At 44.3% G+C, this 18,433-nt stretch overlaps 1 protein-coding gene across 1 annotated transcript; it reads left to right on the top strand.

Moving 5' to 3' along the window:
• Positions 1-4,808: 4,808 nt before the first annotated feature.
• On the top strand, positions 4,809-15,728 carry LOC115342801 (5-hydroxytryptamine receptor 5A-like). Its single transcript, XM_030017813.2, has 2 exons — positions 4,809-5,857; positions 14,901-15,728. Exons 1-2 carry the CDS (start codon positions 5,075-5,077, stop codon positions 15,231-15,233), a joined length of 1,116 nt encoding a protein of 371 aa, XP_029873673.1. The 5' UTR covers positions 4,809-5,074; the 3' UTR covers positions 15,234-15,728.
• Positions 15,729-18,433: the final 2,705 nt, after the last annotated feature.

Here is an 18,433-nt window from a genome sequence, read left to right as displayed (position 1 = left end):
TTTGTGAACACTTTGTCCAAGGAAGGAAGTCTGTTTCCAGCAAAGTTAAGACAAATGTGAAGAGTTGCTGCACGTGTTTGAAGTGAGCTAGAACGAGAATCCAAAGCATTTGGGCACTGCAACTTCCTTGGACACCAGTTAAAATAGAAATCAGTGGATATGGATTCCTAAATAACTTTGAATCTGACACTTAAAAATATTAAAATTCGCAAGTGGAAAGCCCACGTCTTGTACATAGTCAAAATAATAATTTAAAAAAAAAAAAAAACAAAAAAACCACACCAAAATTCTGGCTCCTCCTCAAGATTATTGGCAATAGCAGAAGCCAATAGTCAAGGTCAAACAAATTAGATTTACTCAATTATAGTTTATTAGTTGGGGGGGGGGGGGTTATGTGGCCGCTCTAACAGGAGGAAAGCCTGATCTTAGCAAACCTGCTACTATATAATCCCCTTTATACTCATGTTTTGGCCTTAGCTGTACTAGGGCTCATTATCTGTTAAAATACATGCACATGTCCCTGTGGCAAACCTAATTCATGCAGGTATACAGATCTTTGCTGAGTACCCCTTGTGTTTGAAAACCTTGCACTTAGTGGCTCGCATCCTCATAGGTTACATAAAGCTGATATTTGAATGGAACTTATTCTGTCAAAGATTTGCTCATTATTATTAATAAAATCAATACTAGCGAGGATTTATGTGACATCTGGATTCTCCATCACATTTTCAATCACAAAAATATGGAACTAGCTGTCAAAAGGCTTTTGAGGGTTTGTTTTTCCCTTGAGCTGAATTTTTTTTTTAGATATTTATCAAGTTAATTGCAGGGTTTATATAACCGAGTTTTCTGAAAAATGCTTTATAAAGGAGGCTGGTTTTCTGTTAAAGAGCTAGCAGAGAACAGAAGATGGAATAAAATTGCATCTACTAGAAGCTCTCATAGGATTTTAGATATAAAAAAAAAAATGGAAAATGAGTCAAAACAGTGAAGTTCAGTGTAGTCCCTTTATAACAGTCTAAAAATAATGTGCTTCTATCTCTAACAGCTAAAAGCAAACTTCTGAAAAATGTAAACTATATTTAAATTTTATATATTTGCTATAAAAGTACAGCATCACTTCACATAATGAGTTGAAATTCTGTTATCTGGATGAATCATCATCCTCCAAAGCTGTTCCTAAGCAGCATGCTGTCCTTGAAGGTGCTTGAAAATGGAGAGAGCTATAATGAAGTGGGCCTGGGTAGCTGCTGTCTGGTGAAAACAGACTGTTCTTTACACAACTGTACAAAGGGGAGCTTGGACAGGAATTACAAGGATGCGGGGAGGGTTAAGCTAAGTTAAGAACTTTTAGAGTGACAGAAAAGAATATAATTATGACAAGACTGAGTCTGAGGAGATTAATTTCAACGTCAGCAGCCAGAAGAGTGAGTTTTGCAGGTGGTGTTTGGTAAGGTGGTAAGTACTAGGAAATGTTTTGCAATTCCTCACCTCTGTCACAAGTCCTTTTCTCAGCAGTGCTCAGGTCACCAGGGAAAAATGAGAAGAGATGCAAAGGAAGATGTAAAGTATTTCTACTCCTAGACTTATAAGCAGATTACTATTTTCCAACTTTTTGTGTTTTGCATCCTTCAGACTTCTCAGCCCACAAAGCTCTAAACTTCCAGATGGAAAGATGATGTCATTTTGTATTTACTGTTAATTCTGTTATCTAGCTCCAGGTCCTTAGTCACACACTTATTTACTTATTTTAAGAGTAATGAAACAGTTGGTGATATCGGTTATCTTTTCAGGATACACACTGCCATACTTCGTTGTAAGAAGTAACTGTGAAGATGCAGACTGTAGTTTCTGAAGTCATTGAAAAGTATCAGTGAATGAAACAAAGGATTTTAATTGTTTTCATTGCACTCTGACATGACAGCAACTTGTAATACTGTAACTGTACATAAAAGTAAACTAGGTCCTCCTTTAGTTTCAGTAAAAGAAAAGTGTGTTTTAGTTTTGTTTTGTCTCTTTCTTTTTTTTTTTATTTTTTTATTTATTTGCTTTTCTGTTCTTTAGAGTACATGAATACATGCCAGTCTCCTCATTTTTTAAAATTCCCTCTTTTTTTCAAAGTATACCCTGGTTTCTGAGACATTGTAATGTGTTGCCATAGCAATCTTTGAGGAGCACTAAGCCTTTGCATTCACAGGACAAGACAGCAGTGGAGTAATTATCAAGAAAAAATAAATCCCTTTGAGACTTTATTCAAGCCTCTGTACTATAAGACTAGGTTATTTCAGCCAAGCGGGAGGAAAAAGTAGGAGATTTCAATGCATTTGATGTCTGAATTGTAATGTAACTATCAGGATGTGGCACATATACATAATAAATAGGAGTAGAGGGATGGGACACACGGCTTCTAGGAGAGGAAGATTTTGAGATCATCTGGGCTGCTTTAATGGTGGCCCACACATAGTCTGCAACTCACAAATGAAGTACCCTCACACAAGAAAAAAGACCACCTCATTTCCTGCAGGAGCAGGAACAAACAGATCATATGCTGGCCCATTTGGGTCCCTAAATATTAAACTGTGCAGTTAGTCTGAGTTTTGTTTGTTTGTTTGCAGTCTTTCTTTAATAGCTGAGTTACTCAAATTGTAACAAGATTCTTCTATTCCTTTATTAAGTTCACAGAATTGGACTGACAATTGTTGAAACATTTAGAAGTTAAAGGGCTTTTTTATCTGCTTGTTTCCCTTACTGCTTTTAGGTCTGGGTGCCTTTTAAAGGATTAAAATGTTGTTCAGTAATTCTCTACCTGGCATTTTAAAAGTGGCATTAACTCACAAAACGAGACACAAATTAGAAAGGAGCAATATAAAGACAAAGCATACCAAGTTCCTTGTGAAGCAGTCACGTGCTGTCTGCCAACCCTGACAATTTTTTACCAGTCTCTAATTGTTTCAGATGCCGCTTTAGGCTTAACTTGCAGCAGTATTGTGAAAAGGCTTTTCTTGACAAGCTCTGTCAGATTCTGCCTATTGCAAGCTCAAGTGGCAAAATGCGAGACATTTGGCACTCAGAAGTCCTTTTCTCCTAATAATAAAATCTGGTAAGTAATGCAGATAGTTTTCTCTTTGCTGCTGGCTTACACTACAGCACTTGTTAGAATTATTGCAGGAAAGAACAATTAAAATCATATCTGCATTTAAGAGCCTGGGAAAGGATTTATTTGCTTTACTGTTCATCTGGTGAGTGAAGTGGCATCCAAAAGTTAACCAACAAAACAGCCTGGTTATTATGACTACAGTCATTGTCTTACATTTCTGTAATATTTCATCATTGTTCCAGCTTTTGAAGTTGGGAACCCTGAGTAAAGCAAGCTGGACCCTCCTTGCTGTGGGTAACGTAACGGTGCTGTGAGAGGTCTGTGTTTTGTCAGATGGTGCTGTTTCTTCAGTGAACGTGAATGCAAGCGAAGAACATTGATTTGAGCAACATTCATTTAGACAGGACTATTCTGACCCAGAAAAGAGTCCTCTACCTCAAAAATGAGCAACCAATCTCCTGTCCCCAAACCCTGCCCTGTTACAGTCTGTGATTGTAGGTGTGCTGCTATTTGCAAGGGAAAAAACGCCACTGACCTTCTTTGATCTTCTTTTCTGACTCTCAACAGCTTCAAACCCCATTGGAGATCTCTCAACAGCACCAAATGATCTGGTAAGGAAAAAGAGCCTGTGTTTTGTCCAGTAACTCTCACTGAAATTGTCCTGGTAACAGACTAAGGGGAAACAAAGCGGTTGGAAATGCAGATTACGGGTTGTGAAGGACCTGAGGAATGAAAGTAGGCTGGGATAAAGGATACCTCCCAAAGACCTTAGACATAATACCTTAAACACACCTTAAATATAATACGCAGGTTGCTATATGATCCTGTCACAGTACTTGTCACTGTTTATTACTCAGAAAGTGACAAAGCTCATCGCTGTGTCTCCTCTATGTGTACCACCCTGTTAACATCTATTACAGACTTTGAAACAGGTTTTGTAACAGGTTTAAAATTACTTTTGAAACATCTTGATTTCCAGGGTAGTTACTGGAAAAGGACAGGACAAGGGCGCGTTTTCAGAGGCTGGGCACGTACCCGTAGTAAAGAAACTGCCGTAAACCTCCCCTGAAACATGTAAAGCTGGAGATGTTCATGGCCACTTAAAAATTTAAGAGAATTTCAGAGATTTTTATTTTTTTTTAAACTGGAAAGATTCCCTTTTAAATGCTGCAGCCTAGAAACGACTCCTCTTCAGTGCTAAAACCGTCACCAACCTTGCCGGCTGCGGCGGGAAGGGGCCGCTTGCTCGAGGCCAGGCGACGCTCTGGCGGAGCGCTGAGGGGAACATGGCGGGCGCGGGCCGTGAGGAGAGACGGGTGTCCCGCCGCCTCACGGGGGCCGTGAAGGGAAGGGGGTGTCCCGCCGCCTCACGGGGGCCGTGAAGGGAAGGGGGTGTCCCGCCGCCTCACGGGGGCCGTGAAGGGAAGGGGGTGTCCCGCCGCCTCACGGGGGCCGTGAAGGGAAGGGGGTGTCCCGCCGCCTCACGGGGGGAGAAGGGGGTGTCCCGCCGCCTCACGGGGTCTGTGGGGAGAAGCGGGTGTCCGGCAGCCCCACGGGGGCCGCGGGGAGAAGGCGGCGGAGGCGGCGCCCCTCGCCACACCGGAGCGGGCCGGCCGCCGCGGAGGGGCTCCGCCACCGCCCCCGAGGCGGCCGCCGGGGCGGGGCGGGAGCGGCGGTGCCGCCCTCCCCCGTGCCTGCCTGCCTCCCGCCGCGGTCCCGGCGAGCCTCCTCGTCGGCGCAGCAGCCGCCCGGTATGGGCGTGAGGAGCGGCGGGCGCCGGCGGCAGCGGGTGCCCGGCGGAGCCGCGGGTCGCGTTGAGGCGGCGGTGCCTGGCGGGCGGCCGCTGAGGGCAGGCCCGGTGTGGGCTCCCGCTCCGCGGCAGCAGGGCTGGGGACGGTGCTGGGGCGTGAGGCGGCCTGGGAAGGGGGAGAGCGCTCGTGTGCGGGAGTAGTGAGGGGCCGAGCTCCAGTCCCGGGCATGGCGGAGACCCTGAGCCCCTGCACCCCACGGGGCCAGTGTCAGGCCAACATGGGTGCCAACGCCTCGTCAGCCAACGCCGACAGCAACGCGTCCTCGGCTGCCTCCGCGCTGGTGGGCGGCAGCGCGTGGAGGGGCCGGGAGCCCTTCTCCATCTTCACCATCCTCGTCCTGACCCTGCTGGTGCTCCTGACTGTGGCCACCTTCCTCTGGAACCTGCTGGTGCTGGCGACCATCCTGCGAGTGAAGGCTTTCCACCGGGTGCCCCACAACCTCGTGGCCTCCACAGCGGTGTCGGACGTGCTGGTGGCGGCCCTGGTGATGCCGCTGAGCTTGGTGAAGGAGCTGTCGGCTGGGCGGCGGTGGCGGCTGGGCCGGGAGCTGTGCCTCGTGTGGGTCTGCTTCGACGTGCTGTGCTGCACGGCCAGCATCTGGAATGTCACTGCCATCGCCCTAGACCGCTACTGGTCCATCACCCGCCACCTGGAGTACACGCTGCTCACCCGCCGCCGCATCTCCAATGTCATGATCGCTCTCACCTGGGCGCTCTCCGCCGCCATCTCCCTCGCCCCCCTCTTCGGCTGGGGGGAGACCTACAGCCCTGAGCAGGAGCGCTGCCAGGTCAGCCAGGAGCCCTCCTACACCATCGTCTCCACCGGCGGGGCTTTCTACCTGCCCCTCTGCGTGGTGCTTTTCGTCTACTGGAAGATTTACAAGGCGGCCAAGTTCCGCGTGGGGGGCCGCCAGAGGAACGCCGTGGTGCCCCTGCCCGAGGCTGCCCAGGTAAGGGTGGGGGACGGGGAGGAGAGCCCCCGCTGCCTCCCCCAGGCACCTGCATTCTTGCTTCTCGTCTGCTCCCAGCCGTCACCCCTACATCGGTGGTTTCGGCACAGCAAGAAGACCGAGACGTGCCCTGGGGCTCTCGTGTGAATTTAGCTGTGTTACAGACTGGACGTGAGCGGTAATTAGCCAGTCAAAAAGTGCCACTCTTGGAGAAGAGTTTTATTCACATTTTTTTCTTAAGTGTGCTATAAAAGTAAGTGACAGGTGCATTCGCTGCCAGTCTGGAGAGCCATTTAAAAACTCTCTTTAGTCTGAACCTACCATTCATTGCTTTTATTTTTCCTCTTTATCTTTTTACAGTGGTGTTGGGGTAAGCAAAGACATAAACAAATTCCTAGGTCATGTACACAGTAAATGCATGCACATTTATCTGCTGGCACGGACTTTGTGTGGGATCTATCAGTGTCTGAATAGATTTTAATAAGCAGATTATACACTTTATTTATGTGCTTGTGAATATGTGCTTTATGAATAGTGGGAACATACTGCTCACTGCATAGTATTGAAGCAATGAATTGTTTCTATTTTAAAATTACCAGCTGTCTTAAAAAACATGTCCTCTTTCTTCTTATCCCAAACTTTGCCTGTAATCCTGCAAAGCCCAAGTCATGTGGGAGGTCTCATTCATTTTGGGGATACACCTAGCTGAAGGGAAAGCTGCGTCCCTGGGGTTGGCCCTTTGTGTCCCATTAAGTCAGGCTCTCTGCATGACGACACTGTCACCCATGCCATGTCACCAAGGTGCTCAGTAGTTCTCACTGTAAACTCCCTCTTCTTTCTGTCACATACCCTGACTCTCACTCCTGACTGTGGAGGAACTGATTCTTTATAGTGCATTTCTGTTGTTGCATGTTGTACTTGCTAAATCCAGTCCCTTCCTCAATAACAAAAGATGATCTGTGTAGATGTTAAAGATACATAAGGAAACATGTAGCATTTTCTGTTCAATTCGGACTAATCCTGCAGAGCCTCACTCCTCTGCTAAATCCCTCTAACTTTGATTTGGAGTCATGGTAGGAAATGTTATTATGGTAATGAATAAAAGTAGGTTGTGTCCCCTGATTCTAGCAAGAGATAACAGCACTGGCAATTATGTGGTCAGACTTGCAGATTTGGGTCCTGATGTCTTGAAGACGTTTATAATATAAATCGATTTATGAAGCTGTCCTCTATGCAAAAGCAGAAAATGTGTTAGAAAAGATGAGAATGTCTCCTCTAGCGGCATTCTTTTTTTCTCCTACAGCCTTCAACTGCTTGTTTGCACCAAATTTCTTTCCAAGTTGTTATGTGTGATGAATGTATTGCTTGGCGTTAATGTATAATCTTCCCAAGCACAAAAGCTAACTGAATATTTACAGTGGTTTTGCATGCTTTACATTTTACATACACACATACTCATACAGGACTAGTTGGAATCTAAAATTCTGGGAAGCTAAATGAGCTGAGGTGTTGCTGTTTAAATTTTAGCCTGTACAGAGACACATTGTTGGTATGTCAGTTTTAACATGAAAAAGTCTGGCTCCTAATTAGGTCTTAGTTCTGTCTGCAAAAGCCCTTGCGTGGGCACAGCTAGACTGGCAGGTAAGTGCTTTTTGCTGATGCGGTGTCTGGGAGCTGGTTTAGGCTATACTGACAAAAGAGCTCCTGTCAGTGTGAGCTGAATACCCATTTTGGAGGGGTTGCCAGTATAGCTGTTACTGCAGTACTAGCAGTTCTTCATCTTTATTATATTGGCAGTGATTGACATATTAACTTCTCCTTTTATAACAGTGATTCTTGAATCTGCAGTTGGTATATAGTGGCAACCTTCCCCATTGTCCCAGCTTCATTTGCTGACTTACTTAAATAAAAAGACTTTTGTGATTCACGTGCAAACCTTTACTCGTCATCTGAAGGAAGAGCTGATCCCCAGCTGTACACGTGTACGTTAACTGAACCTGTGGATCAAGGGGGCTGGCATTCAGGATGCCTTTCTTCTTAGTTTTCTTTCTATTTAACAAACACATATAAATTATATATGTTTCTTTTCCGAGTTAAGTAAAGGTGGCCTGTCCACTTGTGTCCAGTCCAGTAAAGTGGTCCAAATTGGTAAAAATTTTGACATTTCCAATTAATATTTTGTCCAAATTTAGGTTAGTATGACACGTCATGAATACGAGTTCCAATTTAGTTAAGAGACTGAGACTTACTCACCGAGTTTTATCCTGATCTCATTTAAGCTTATAGGAGCAGGATCCATCATGTCCACAGAAACAGTAGCAGTTCCCCAGTGAATTCTGGAGAAGAATCTTCAAACACATCACTACTGTTCCTTTGGCAAAACCCTTTTTTTTTAACATGCATACACAAAGATAACATTGCCAGGGTATGTGGCAAACCTAGTGAGTTGATCCAGCTTTGCTTCTTCACATCCTGGGGTAATTAGGCTGTCAGTGTCAGCACTGTCCTCTCTGATGGGACAAATTCTGTTCCACTTACCTCGTTTTGCCCATCAGCTTACTCTAATTTTCCATTTCTTTCTCATCTAATGTCTCTCCTACCTTTACTTTCTTTCATCCCTTCCTTTTCTGAGAATGCTCACCTGTCATGCTCACCCTTGCAACATTTTTCTTTTGTCACTGTTACTCTGGGTGTGAAGTCCCCTCTGCATCTGTGTCAGTTCTCACCCCGGGTGCCCTGCACTAGCTGATCTGAGTAACATTAGAGGGGCTTTTGGCAGCAGATGCCAAAGGCTGGCAGTGCTTCCCAGGCTGGAGGTGAGTAGTAACAGCTGTGATCCCTGCTGGGAGTGACGTCTGTGTTGCACTCGGGAATTAGCTGTCAGGTAGCGCTGGATTGGAACTGCGTGCCAGGGCTGCAGTTTATGGCCTGAGGTCTACCCAGCAGTGTAGCTGGTTAATTCTAGCAAGTTAATTTAAGGAGGAAAAGGTTTGAGGTCATAGTACTCATATGCAAGTAGAAATGCCTTGACGAAACCAATGCACCAAGTGAAACAGTTGTGATGGTACCTTGATGTTTTTGCACGGTGCTTTTCAGCCAACAGAGCCAGGCACCAAAGTGCTTTGCAGGTTGTCACTGTATATATATATACAGGGAAAGGGCAGTTGTCTCCAAGCTGAGAGCTGGAATACATGTGTTATGTTTCTATACTCTTACAGAGGTGCAGAATAGAATAGTTACAAAATAACTATTTTGAGTCATTTTGGGTTAAAATTTTACTTGTGTTTTTTGAAAAACACTTTTTAAAGTCTTTGAAAAAAATTCAGGTGAGGGAGATGGACATGAAACATCTGAGGTGCTTCTAGTTTTAATGAGACCTTGTTTCTTACTTTCCCTTGAAACAAAAATATTGCAGAATTGGGACCCTAAATTAGGCTGGTGCCTTTATAATTATTTATTTGCTAATTATGAAACTCCTTAAAAAGTGAATTCTACAGTCAATACTGATGTGAATGACCCTCGTAAAAAAACTAGTGACATACCATCACAGACAGAGAACTATACTCTGTCACACCTTGCTGACAGTAGGTAATAATTCTCTCTGTAAACAGTCCAATTGAAATAAATGAGACTGCTTGAAAAACAGCAGAATCTGCTGGATAGCACCCTTTTAAATCAATGAAGTCACTTGTAGCATAGGTTTTGCCCAGCAAAACCAAGGATGGTAGACTGAAAGTCAGGATTACTTAGATGTAGCAATGGCAGTCAGGATTAAATTTCCATGTGAGGAGTTAAAAACCAAGTTCTGTTGATGGTTGGGTTTTTTTGTTTTGTTTTTTTTCTTTCTCCGCTCTCAAAGTACTTTGTATAGTGTATGAGTAATTAAGCCTGATCCAAACCGTATCAGTTTTGTGAGAGTCCTTCCCACTTCAGATAGTATCAGGCCCCAGAGCTCCAACTGTGCAGTGTTATTCTGCACCTGGCCCGTTCAGCCCCTCCAACCCGTGTAAATATTCAGGACAATATGGGAGAGAAGACAGATTCTCCTCTGAAGGAGTCACAGGCCTTCTATTTCTTATTCCTGCCTCTGACTGTACAAGTAGAAGAGATGGGTCAGGAAACAAAGTGCAACTGTCTGGAAGAGTGACAACAGATGACAGAAAGGAGAAAGGTGAGGCAGGAAGTGGAGTGGCTAGTGATTTCCTGGGAGAAATGCAGAGCTATTTACAGCAGAAGAAAATCCTGTGAGAGAAAGCAGGTGTTCTTTTCCCTATCAAATGTCCTGTTTGTCATATTGGTGGAGCATCCAAGAAAGTGTAGACATTCCTCTGTTTTGATCCTTCATTGTGCCTTTCAGTTTCTTGTGTTCTTGTTCAAAGAGCAAGAAGTGTGCCAAAGCTGCACTGAGGCAGTCATGATCTTTGCTGAATCACACTGTAATAGGCAAAACTCTGAATTTGTGGTAGTAAGTCAGATTTGATTGATGTTTATCATCTTTACTGTTGTTTTGTTATTGCAGACCCTGGAGGTACAGTACGAACAGATACACAGTACTTGCCATGAAGGACCAGTAATAACAATCATTAAAGCTGTAAGGAACATTTTAAATCAAGGGATTTCATCAGAAGCTCTTTGGTGGCATGTTTTGTATAACACTGCTGGGAACACAGGAATTGGGAACATACAGCCATTCAGTAGTAGTAATTTACTGGGGACAGACAAACAACGGAAGTGGCATTGAACTGCAACTGCTGATCAACGTACAGAAGGATGAATTCTGAAACTAAAACCAAACTCCTTTGTGCCTGTAGAAGAATGTGTACTTGAGAGCTCTTTTCCTTCATTTAACTCTCTTTATGATACTCTCACTGGAAAGCAGTCATCTCTGCACTGCTCAAAGCCTGTTGTCCTGGAAATGGCTGATTTCACTATTTCAGAACCTAATTCTCGCCTCAGAGTAGCAGTCCTTTCATACCAAGTTTTTTCCCCACTGCTCCTGACTCACAGCTCCTGGAGCAGAGCCGGGGTGGAGGGAAGGAAATCTGTGCCCGAGGCATAGTGTGCTGCTAGCCACCGAGTGAGAACAGTGTGCAACACAGTACAGTGATGCTCACATATGAGAGATGTCCCCAGTATAAATTAAGGCATCTTCATGGATTGCTTTAATTTACAGTCTGTGACCACCTTTTCCCGTGTCACAGTCTGCTTGCTAGCGCTCATCAGTAGGCCCAAAATGGGAGGAAAGGTTTTATACTGGGCTTGTCCTGTGTTCCACGTGGCACAGGGATAACGGTCAATTATTCTGACCTACGTTAGAAATTGGAGTCATGCAAAGCCTCCAGGATTGGCACTGGAAACTGCAAATTTGGTATAGTCAGAGCTGTGTTTAGTTCAAGAAAATCGCAACTGGCAAGGCTGGAAAGTAGCTACATAATCTTTTTGGCCTGTGCTCTTGTTCATACAATGCCAAATTACAGGGGATTACTCCATGCCTGCATAAGGGGGAGAATCCTTTAGCATGGTTCCCCTGCCAGCACGGTGTACCGCAACAGCATTTGCCTACAGTAGACTAATTTACTTTCCATGTACTTTGTGTGGGTTGGCTTCTAACAAACAGCCTTGACAACATAGTCTTGGGGGCTGATAGTTGTAGCAAGGATAATCCTGCACCAACCAGGCCAGGGAGATGAGTCAGGTCTGCAGCAAATCATATAGAGAGCAATAAAAATTTAAAAAATTGAAATTATAATGAAAGGTTGGACTTTCCCAGATTTGCAGTCCGCAGTGATACATATTTTCTGATATGAACGGCACTTCAGATTAAATCCATGTTTAACTTCAAAAATATAGTGGACTTGTCCCCTGATGAATTGGTTCCCACAGCAGGGATGAGATGCTGGCAGTCCTGTAGTAAGTGTATATGGTGACCAGGCAGGGAGGGAGCACAGTACCGAAAAGCTGACGGGTTTACAGGGGCATTGAGAACAGGGCCTCGCTAGAAACCCTCTGCAAAGTCTGGTCCCTTTTGTCATAGTACAAGCCAGGAGCAGCTGGCCAGCGGATCGCCGGTCTGCCAAGTGGCAGTGCTCACGCCGGGGGCTGGCACTTGGAATGGTACCCCATGCTGGGAATGCCCAAGAGGCAGGTGTCGTGGCGGGCGAGTCTGATGGAGAGCCAACGGAGTGAGTGTCGTTCACAGCGTGTGCGGCTGGTCAGCTGGAAACAACGTACAGAGTGAGCATTAGACACTGATGATCATGGAAAGCTGAGCTTTCTTACAGCTTCCGAGGTTTAAATGCTTTTGTAAGTCCTGTTGAAAGCACAGGCTGAAGGACCTTGCTGAGCAGAGATACTAGTTACCTTTTCAAGAACATTTTGTGTATCCTTTTCAAAGGATTTCTTACGGAAAATTGAAGCAAAATATTTCCAGTCTGCCAGAGATATTTACACAGTTTACTTAATGGAAAGTTCCATGAGAGATCCCATTATTTTTCCTAAACCACCAGGCTGCTATTTGCACTTTTATTACTGTTATTACAACATTATTCAGAAGTCCTAGGCAGAACTAGTAAAAATTAATTGAAAAAACAGCTATGACAACAGAGAAAGTAGAAATTATGTAGATAGGAAGACAACTACTGTCCTGTGATTTACAAAAAATAATCATGATCTATTTTCACTTGCTCTTTACTATTCAGAGGCCTGATCTGACAACTAGTGAAGTTTGTGAAAATTCCTCTGATTTCTGTAGGAACATGATCAGGCTGTAAATGCATGCTTCATTAGGGAAAACACCTGAGGACTGTGGTGTCTTCTGTCAAAATAAATTAAATAACTTTTTCTCACAATAGGTAATTAAGTGATAAAAGAGTCACTACTACTAAATTCTGCAGTTCAGTCACAAGCCGCCTAAAACCTGAAGTACCGAAAAGGCTCTGATTTGATGATGGCACACTGCAAGCTCTATCTTTTGAGTGAGAGTTGAAGGTTAAATATAGTACCAAACTATGCCCGATGCTAGTGACAAAGTCCTTTGTATAGCTCTTCCCAAGAGGTGTACTTATGCAGCTATTCCTCGGGGCTAAAACATAATCTTTCAGGGTTGCTTGTCACAAATTTGTCCTCGTGTCATACATTCATCCCTTTTTGCAGAGTGTGATTAAGGATGTGCAGAGCAAGTCCTTCTGCAGACAAATGGTGTGATCCTTGCTACATGAGGGGTGTCCCATTTTAATTGTCAGGACAGATGTGATTTTCATTTTCCTCCATTATTTGCCTGCGCCCATAATCTGCTGCTCTTACATTCTGCAGCCATGTCTCATGTCTGAGGGTGAACACAGGGATATCCATCTTGAAGAGTGATTGTTCAGCCATTGCCAGTGCTTCCCTCTCTGAGTTGCTGTGCTCATATTAAACAGAGGCCCTCCATCTATTGTAAAGCTTGCACAAAGGTGGCACATGCATGTGGAATATGTAGCTAATTTAACAACAAGCCATCTTCTGTGTGGCGTCAAAGTCTTGCAGTGCCTGTGAATTATCACTTAGGCAAATTTTAGAGCCTCAGGTTGCATCCTTAAACTGTTTATTTTATTGCACTGTCTTCACAACTGTACTGCCTAGAAGAACTTTAAACTCACAGATACTTTAATCTTCAGATTAAAATCATAAGGGAGTATCTTCTTCCTGTGAGACTCTAAGCACATTAGTAACTTGTGCCCAGAACCCGTTTGCCACAGTCTCGCTGCCACCCAGAGCACTGTGCTGTGCTTAGTGCACAGATGAATATCTTGCCCTTAGTGAGAGAGACAGAGCCAAGAAGTACTGTTGGTAGTCTGCAGTAGCTGATGTTTTCCCCTGTCTGTGTAAATTCTGCTGAAGCCAGAGTTTGAACTGAAGGCTGATTGAAATGGTGGTTTTCTGGCAATGGAGCACTTTTTGTGAGAATACCAAGTAGATGTGAGTGAAATAAAGGACAGGTGACAGAAGAGAGAAAATGAGGACCAGAAAATGCTGCTTCTTCAGCAAAGATTTTCTTTGATTACCACCAGAGTATTTTATAAGCTAATTCAAAATGGTGGCACAGAGCCTGAGGCTATGTCATTTCAGGTGCATCCTTATGCTCCCATTGTCATATACTGTGTTGGCACCGTGACCAGGCTGCAGCTGGTGCGATACACTGCTCTGTCCTTCTCCAGGAGGGAGAAGTGCCTGTGATGAGATAGCCTCTGTCAAGGAGGAGCAGAAGGCACCCGAGTTCTGTCTTTCATAAGGGACTCTTCTTGAAGGGTTTACTTTCCACTGAAATATTTCCAGAGTATTCAGTTTTATTTCAGGCATTTATGATTTTGAGGGGGTAATGAAATATCAGCATGTTCCAAAGATCAGACACATTCCTTAAAAATTCCCTTTAATGGAAAAATTTTCCTGCAGATTTTTCTGAGCTTTTTAGGGTATGCTCTGTCCCTTCTGCAGAACAAGTGGTAGTGCCAAGCTCCTGCACCCACCAGAGATGGGATTTTGAGCTCTGCATCCAGGCAGTTAGGCTGAAGAAATTAGCTTTATCTTGCAGTCGAGGAGCAGGCATTTGTTGCAGGTCCCTCCCTAATACCTTAGGGAAATGACCCAAAGGGCCTGCAATGGAATGAAACTCATTTACGATTCAGGCCTGAGAAACCCTAAAGGTCATGTAGCAGCATAGGGATAGGCAGAAGGCACATGCCTTTGTTAGCCTTCCTTAACAACCTGATTTCCCAGTAGGCATCAAGGCATCCAATAAAATAAACTGAAAAAGAATGCCCACAACACATACGGCATCAGTTACTCTTTATTTAGCTTTGTTTGTCAGTCACACTCGGCAGCTTTTCCAACATAATGAGAAGTCTGGTAATTTTGGCACTCTGGGGCATTTTCTTTCTTTTAGCATGGAAGGAACAGAGTTGGGGCCTTTTGTGGTAGGTGCACAGATGTCGTGCTGTCATTTAAAAGTAGTACTTCACTCAAACAAATTGTCTTGGTAAGAATCCATGTTTGCTTTTGTTTTGAGGTGAAGGAAGCTTCGCCTGAACCACAGATGGTGTTTACAGCTCGTCATGCAGCTATCGCTTTCCAGACAGATGGAGAAACATGGAGAGAACAGAAAGAGAAAAAGGCAGCTCTGATGGTTGGCATCTTAATTGGCGTTTTTGTACTGTGCTGGATCCCTTTCTTCATCACAGAATTAATAAGTCCCCTCTGTTCCTGCAACATCCCACCCATCTGGAAAAGCATCTTTCTTTGGCTTGGCTACTCCAATTCTTTCTTTAATCCTCTCATTTATACAGCATTTAACAAAAATTACAACAATGCCTTCAAGAACCTTTTTGTAAAGCAGAGGTAAAAGGGGACACAGAGGAGAAACTGATTCCTTTATTGCATAATACAGAGATTTCTGGAGCGAAACGTGCCTGTGATACATACCGTTTTCATGCACAAGAGCTGTTTGAGGGGATTTATGAAGTGAAAAAGAAGACGGAAGATGTTTGGATATAAACCTACAGAGAGTTTACAGCTCCCCCTTGGAAATACATATATGCTGCTCCAGGGTTTGGCAAAGAAGATGGAATCAGTGAATACCTCCTGTCTGCTCTTTGAATCAACATGTGTTAAGGTCTGCAAGCCAAGCACTGTATGTGTCTAATACCATGACTGTCAAATCTAACTGGACTGATCTCATCTAATCAAGCTACAGGTACCAGGCTGTAGCTCGCTCATCATTAGCAAAGGCACCAGTGGGAACTGCTAATTGAGCAATACTGAAATGTTTGTGATATGGGCAGGATACTGGCTTCATTTTTGAGATTTATTTGGAAGGGAATAAACATGCTGTATTGAATCAGTTGTTGAATTGATGTGAAATTAAAATGGATGACTAAGCAGCTCAAAAACATGCCCTAGTGTGATTGAAGGGCTGCGTGTTCTCTAGCAAGCAGCAGTCCTTGATGGGAAGTCTTGGTGAAATACAGGTCAGTTACGTTCCCTGGGGTTAAGTGAAATTTTAGAGCCAAGTGTACAATTATTTAGAGCTACTGAGAATGTGCTCGCACTGCTTGCACAGGAGGAGGATCTAGCGAGGAGTTTTCACCTGCGTTGTACTCTCTCACTCTGCAGGGCTCAGGCTTTCCCTGTTTTCTGAAACCCAGGTGAGCTCAAGATAGGCACCTGATACCTCCAAGTGAAGGGAGACTGTACACATTATTATTTCATGCTACCATAAAACTAAGCATGCATTTGTGTTACAGACACCAAACACGTTGTATTCAATCACCAGGTTTGCTGGCAGCAACACACGGCTGCTTGGCAGTGGTAGGTGAGTACCTGCACTGCACTGTCTGGGGCCCTTGCACCATAAATGTTGTGCTCATCACTCTACCTGAGTAAAGTCCACAATTTGTCAGCTTGCATCAGCTTCTTCCTACTGTAAGAAAGGTATTGATGCCATCAGGTCTAAGTGACACCAGAAACTCCAAAGAAGTGAATCAAAACCAAGCCTTAAATTGCTTTTCCAAGATCTAACAAACACCCCTGTCCCAACAATATATACATAAATAAATTAAAAGATAAGTATTCCCATGCATGCTGCCAAGTGTCTCTCTCCATATTCGTTCCTCTAGTGGGTTTTACTTCCTCCCTTTCCCTGAGGGGGGGATGCTGACAGCATCTCTGAGTATTTCTAGCATGGCAACTTTTTATTGACACCCTCTCCCATCTCCTCCTAAAGCTTCTTTAGGTACTGTAAGGGCAAAACTTCATAGCTCTGATGGGGCTGGACAACATCACAACTCCTTTTGAAGCTGAGGTTTAACCTTTTACACTGCCTTTCTCTGCCAGTTTTGTGTTTTCTGCTGCTTAAGCAACCCTTTGATTCAAAGCATACCCTCAGGCAACTAACACAAAACTGCACAGAATGACTAAAAGTCACAAATTTCAGCTCCAGCAATATACACCACTGGCATCTTGATCTCACTGCGGTGCATCACACTCGGCCTCATCTCTGACAGTTACCAAGCTAACGGGCATTGCATTGGAGTGAGTGCTGACCGCGAAGCTGCTACCAAGTCTTGGTATCCTGGCAGTCTCTCACAGGCAATGGCAGCTAGGTGTATTTCTGTCAGCTGGGGACTGATGTACTTAACAGCCGTGTCAGAGAGGTATTATCAAGTAGCTTGTGTATTCTGAAAACCAAAAAAATGATGCAGCCTTTACTTGCTTAACTTTAAAGCACAGTTTACTGCAGCGCAGCCTAAAATGCTTCATGCACCTGGTGATGTCAGATTGAGCTTAATGTCAGGTACGTGAGCAACTTAGACCTGAGCAAGTTCCAGCTCCTTTCCAAGTAAGTGATTTAAACAAGTGCCATCAAAGCATACATTCCTCCACTTCCCTAAGGGAAGCACCTGGCCTCATTGCTCTAGTGTGGTGTATGGTGAGATCAGGCACTGCTGTACTTCACACCCTGCAGTACGGTGAAATTCCAGTGTGACCGGCGATGTCTGCAGCCACAGCCACCTGTGTATCTTATGTACCTGCAGAGGATGCTTCTCCTCTCAATTTCAATGGGAATTAAGAAATTTTAACAACTTAGAATTTCAAAGAGTTGTTAGATAGTGGCTCAGACTTTTAAATACCACCTTAAGTAACTCTTTCCCTTGTAAATCTCAACTTACCTGCATGTGGAATAGCTACAGTTCAAACTAGTGTTTGGAGGCTTAATTAAACCAGAAGGAAGACAAATACATAAGAGTCTAAAAGTTACTAAAACACGCAGGCCTTATTCAGAAACACTGATAAATTTTTCAAGTGAATTGAATTTTTCATGCAAGATGATAGTCACTGCTCTAAAAACCTTAAAATCCAAACAGATGACATGGAGGGAGAAAACTAAGAGGTCATCTTAAGCTGGTTGTTGAAAAGCATACAAATCTCCTGCATGTGGCCACTCCTGAAATTTCCAATGATCACGCTGTGGCCAAATTTTAGTGCCGGTACCCTATCAGCCTGGTAAGACAAGCCATTACCAGCATGCAAATCTTAACACCAACCCTGCTGCGCTGAAGTTAAGGCACATCACCGTCTGTGGCTGCAGCAGCAGAGAGATCTGTTCCAACTGTACGTGCCCACTGACTGGAGGAACACCAGGCTCTGGTTCTGGTGCGGGAACCCTTCCAAGAAGCAACACAGATTTTGAAGGTATGTTTTACCAGGGCTTGGCACCTGGAACTGGAGAACATGCCATAAAGGCAGAACGCTACTGGGCAGTACAGTGTAGCTGTACGCTGCAGTGCTACTACTGCAAGTGCTGAAGGTGCCGCAGGTCTGTCTTCAGCTAGCTTGAGAACTGGTAGCAGGGCTACCGATGTAGCCTGCAGTGTAGCTCTCCACCTCCTCAAAGTTGAATTTAGCTTCCTTAGAAGGTGAATGTGAGCCTCTGTAATTTTACTGTGAGAAGTTCTCAAGACAACTAGGTTAGTACTCTGCCCACTCAAGCATCTGTGACAGCAGTGAGTTGTTACAGAATGACAGGCTTCCACCGAAAGCAGC

The sequence above is a fragment of the Aquila chrysaetos genome, chromosome 6 (assembly GCF_900496995.4).
Source record: "Aquila chrysaetos chrysaetos chromosome 6, bAquChr1.4, whole genome shotgun sequence".
NCBI classification, from domain to species: Eukaryota; Metazoa; Chordata; class Aves; order Accipitriformes; family Accipitridae; genus Aquila; species Aquila chrysaetos.
The sequence above is the reverse complement of the archived record's forward strand: the minus strand, read 5'-3'. Positions and strand labels throughout refer to the sequence as shown.

Excerpts from the sequence above, each read along its gene's own strand:
- LOC115342801 (XM_030017813.2), top strand. The coding sequence starts at position 5,075 with ATGGCGGAGACCCTGAGCCCCTGCACCCCACGGGGCCAGTGTCAGGCC. Across the intron at positions 5,858-14,900 it reads CCCTGCCCGAGGCTGCCCAG|GTGAAGGAAGCTTCGCCTGA; the intron begins GTAAGGGTGGGG and ends TTTTGTTTTGAG.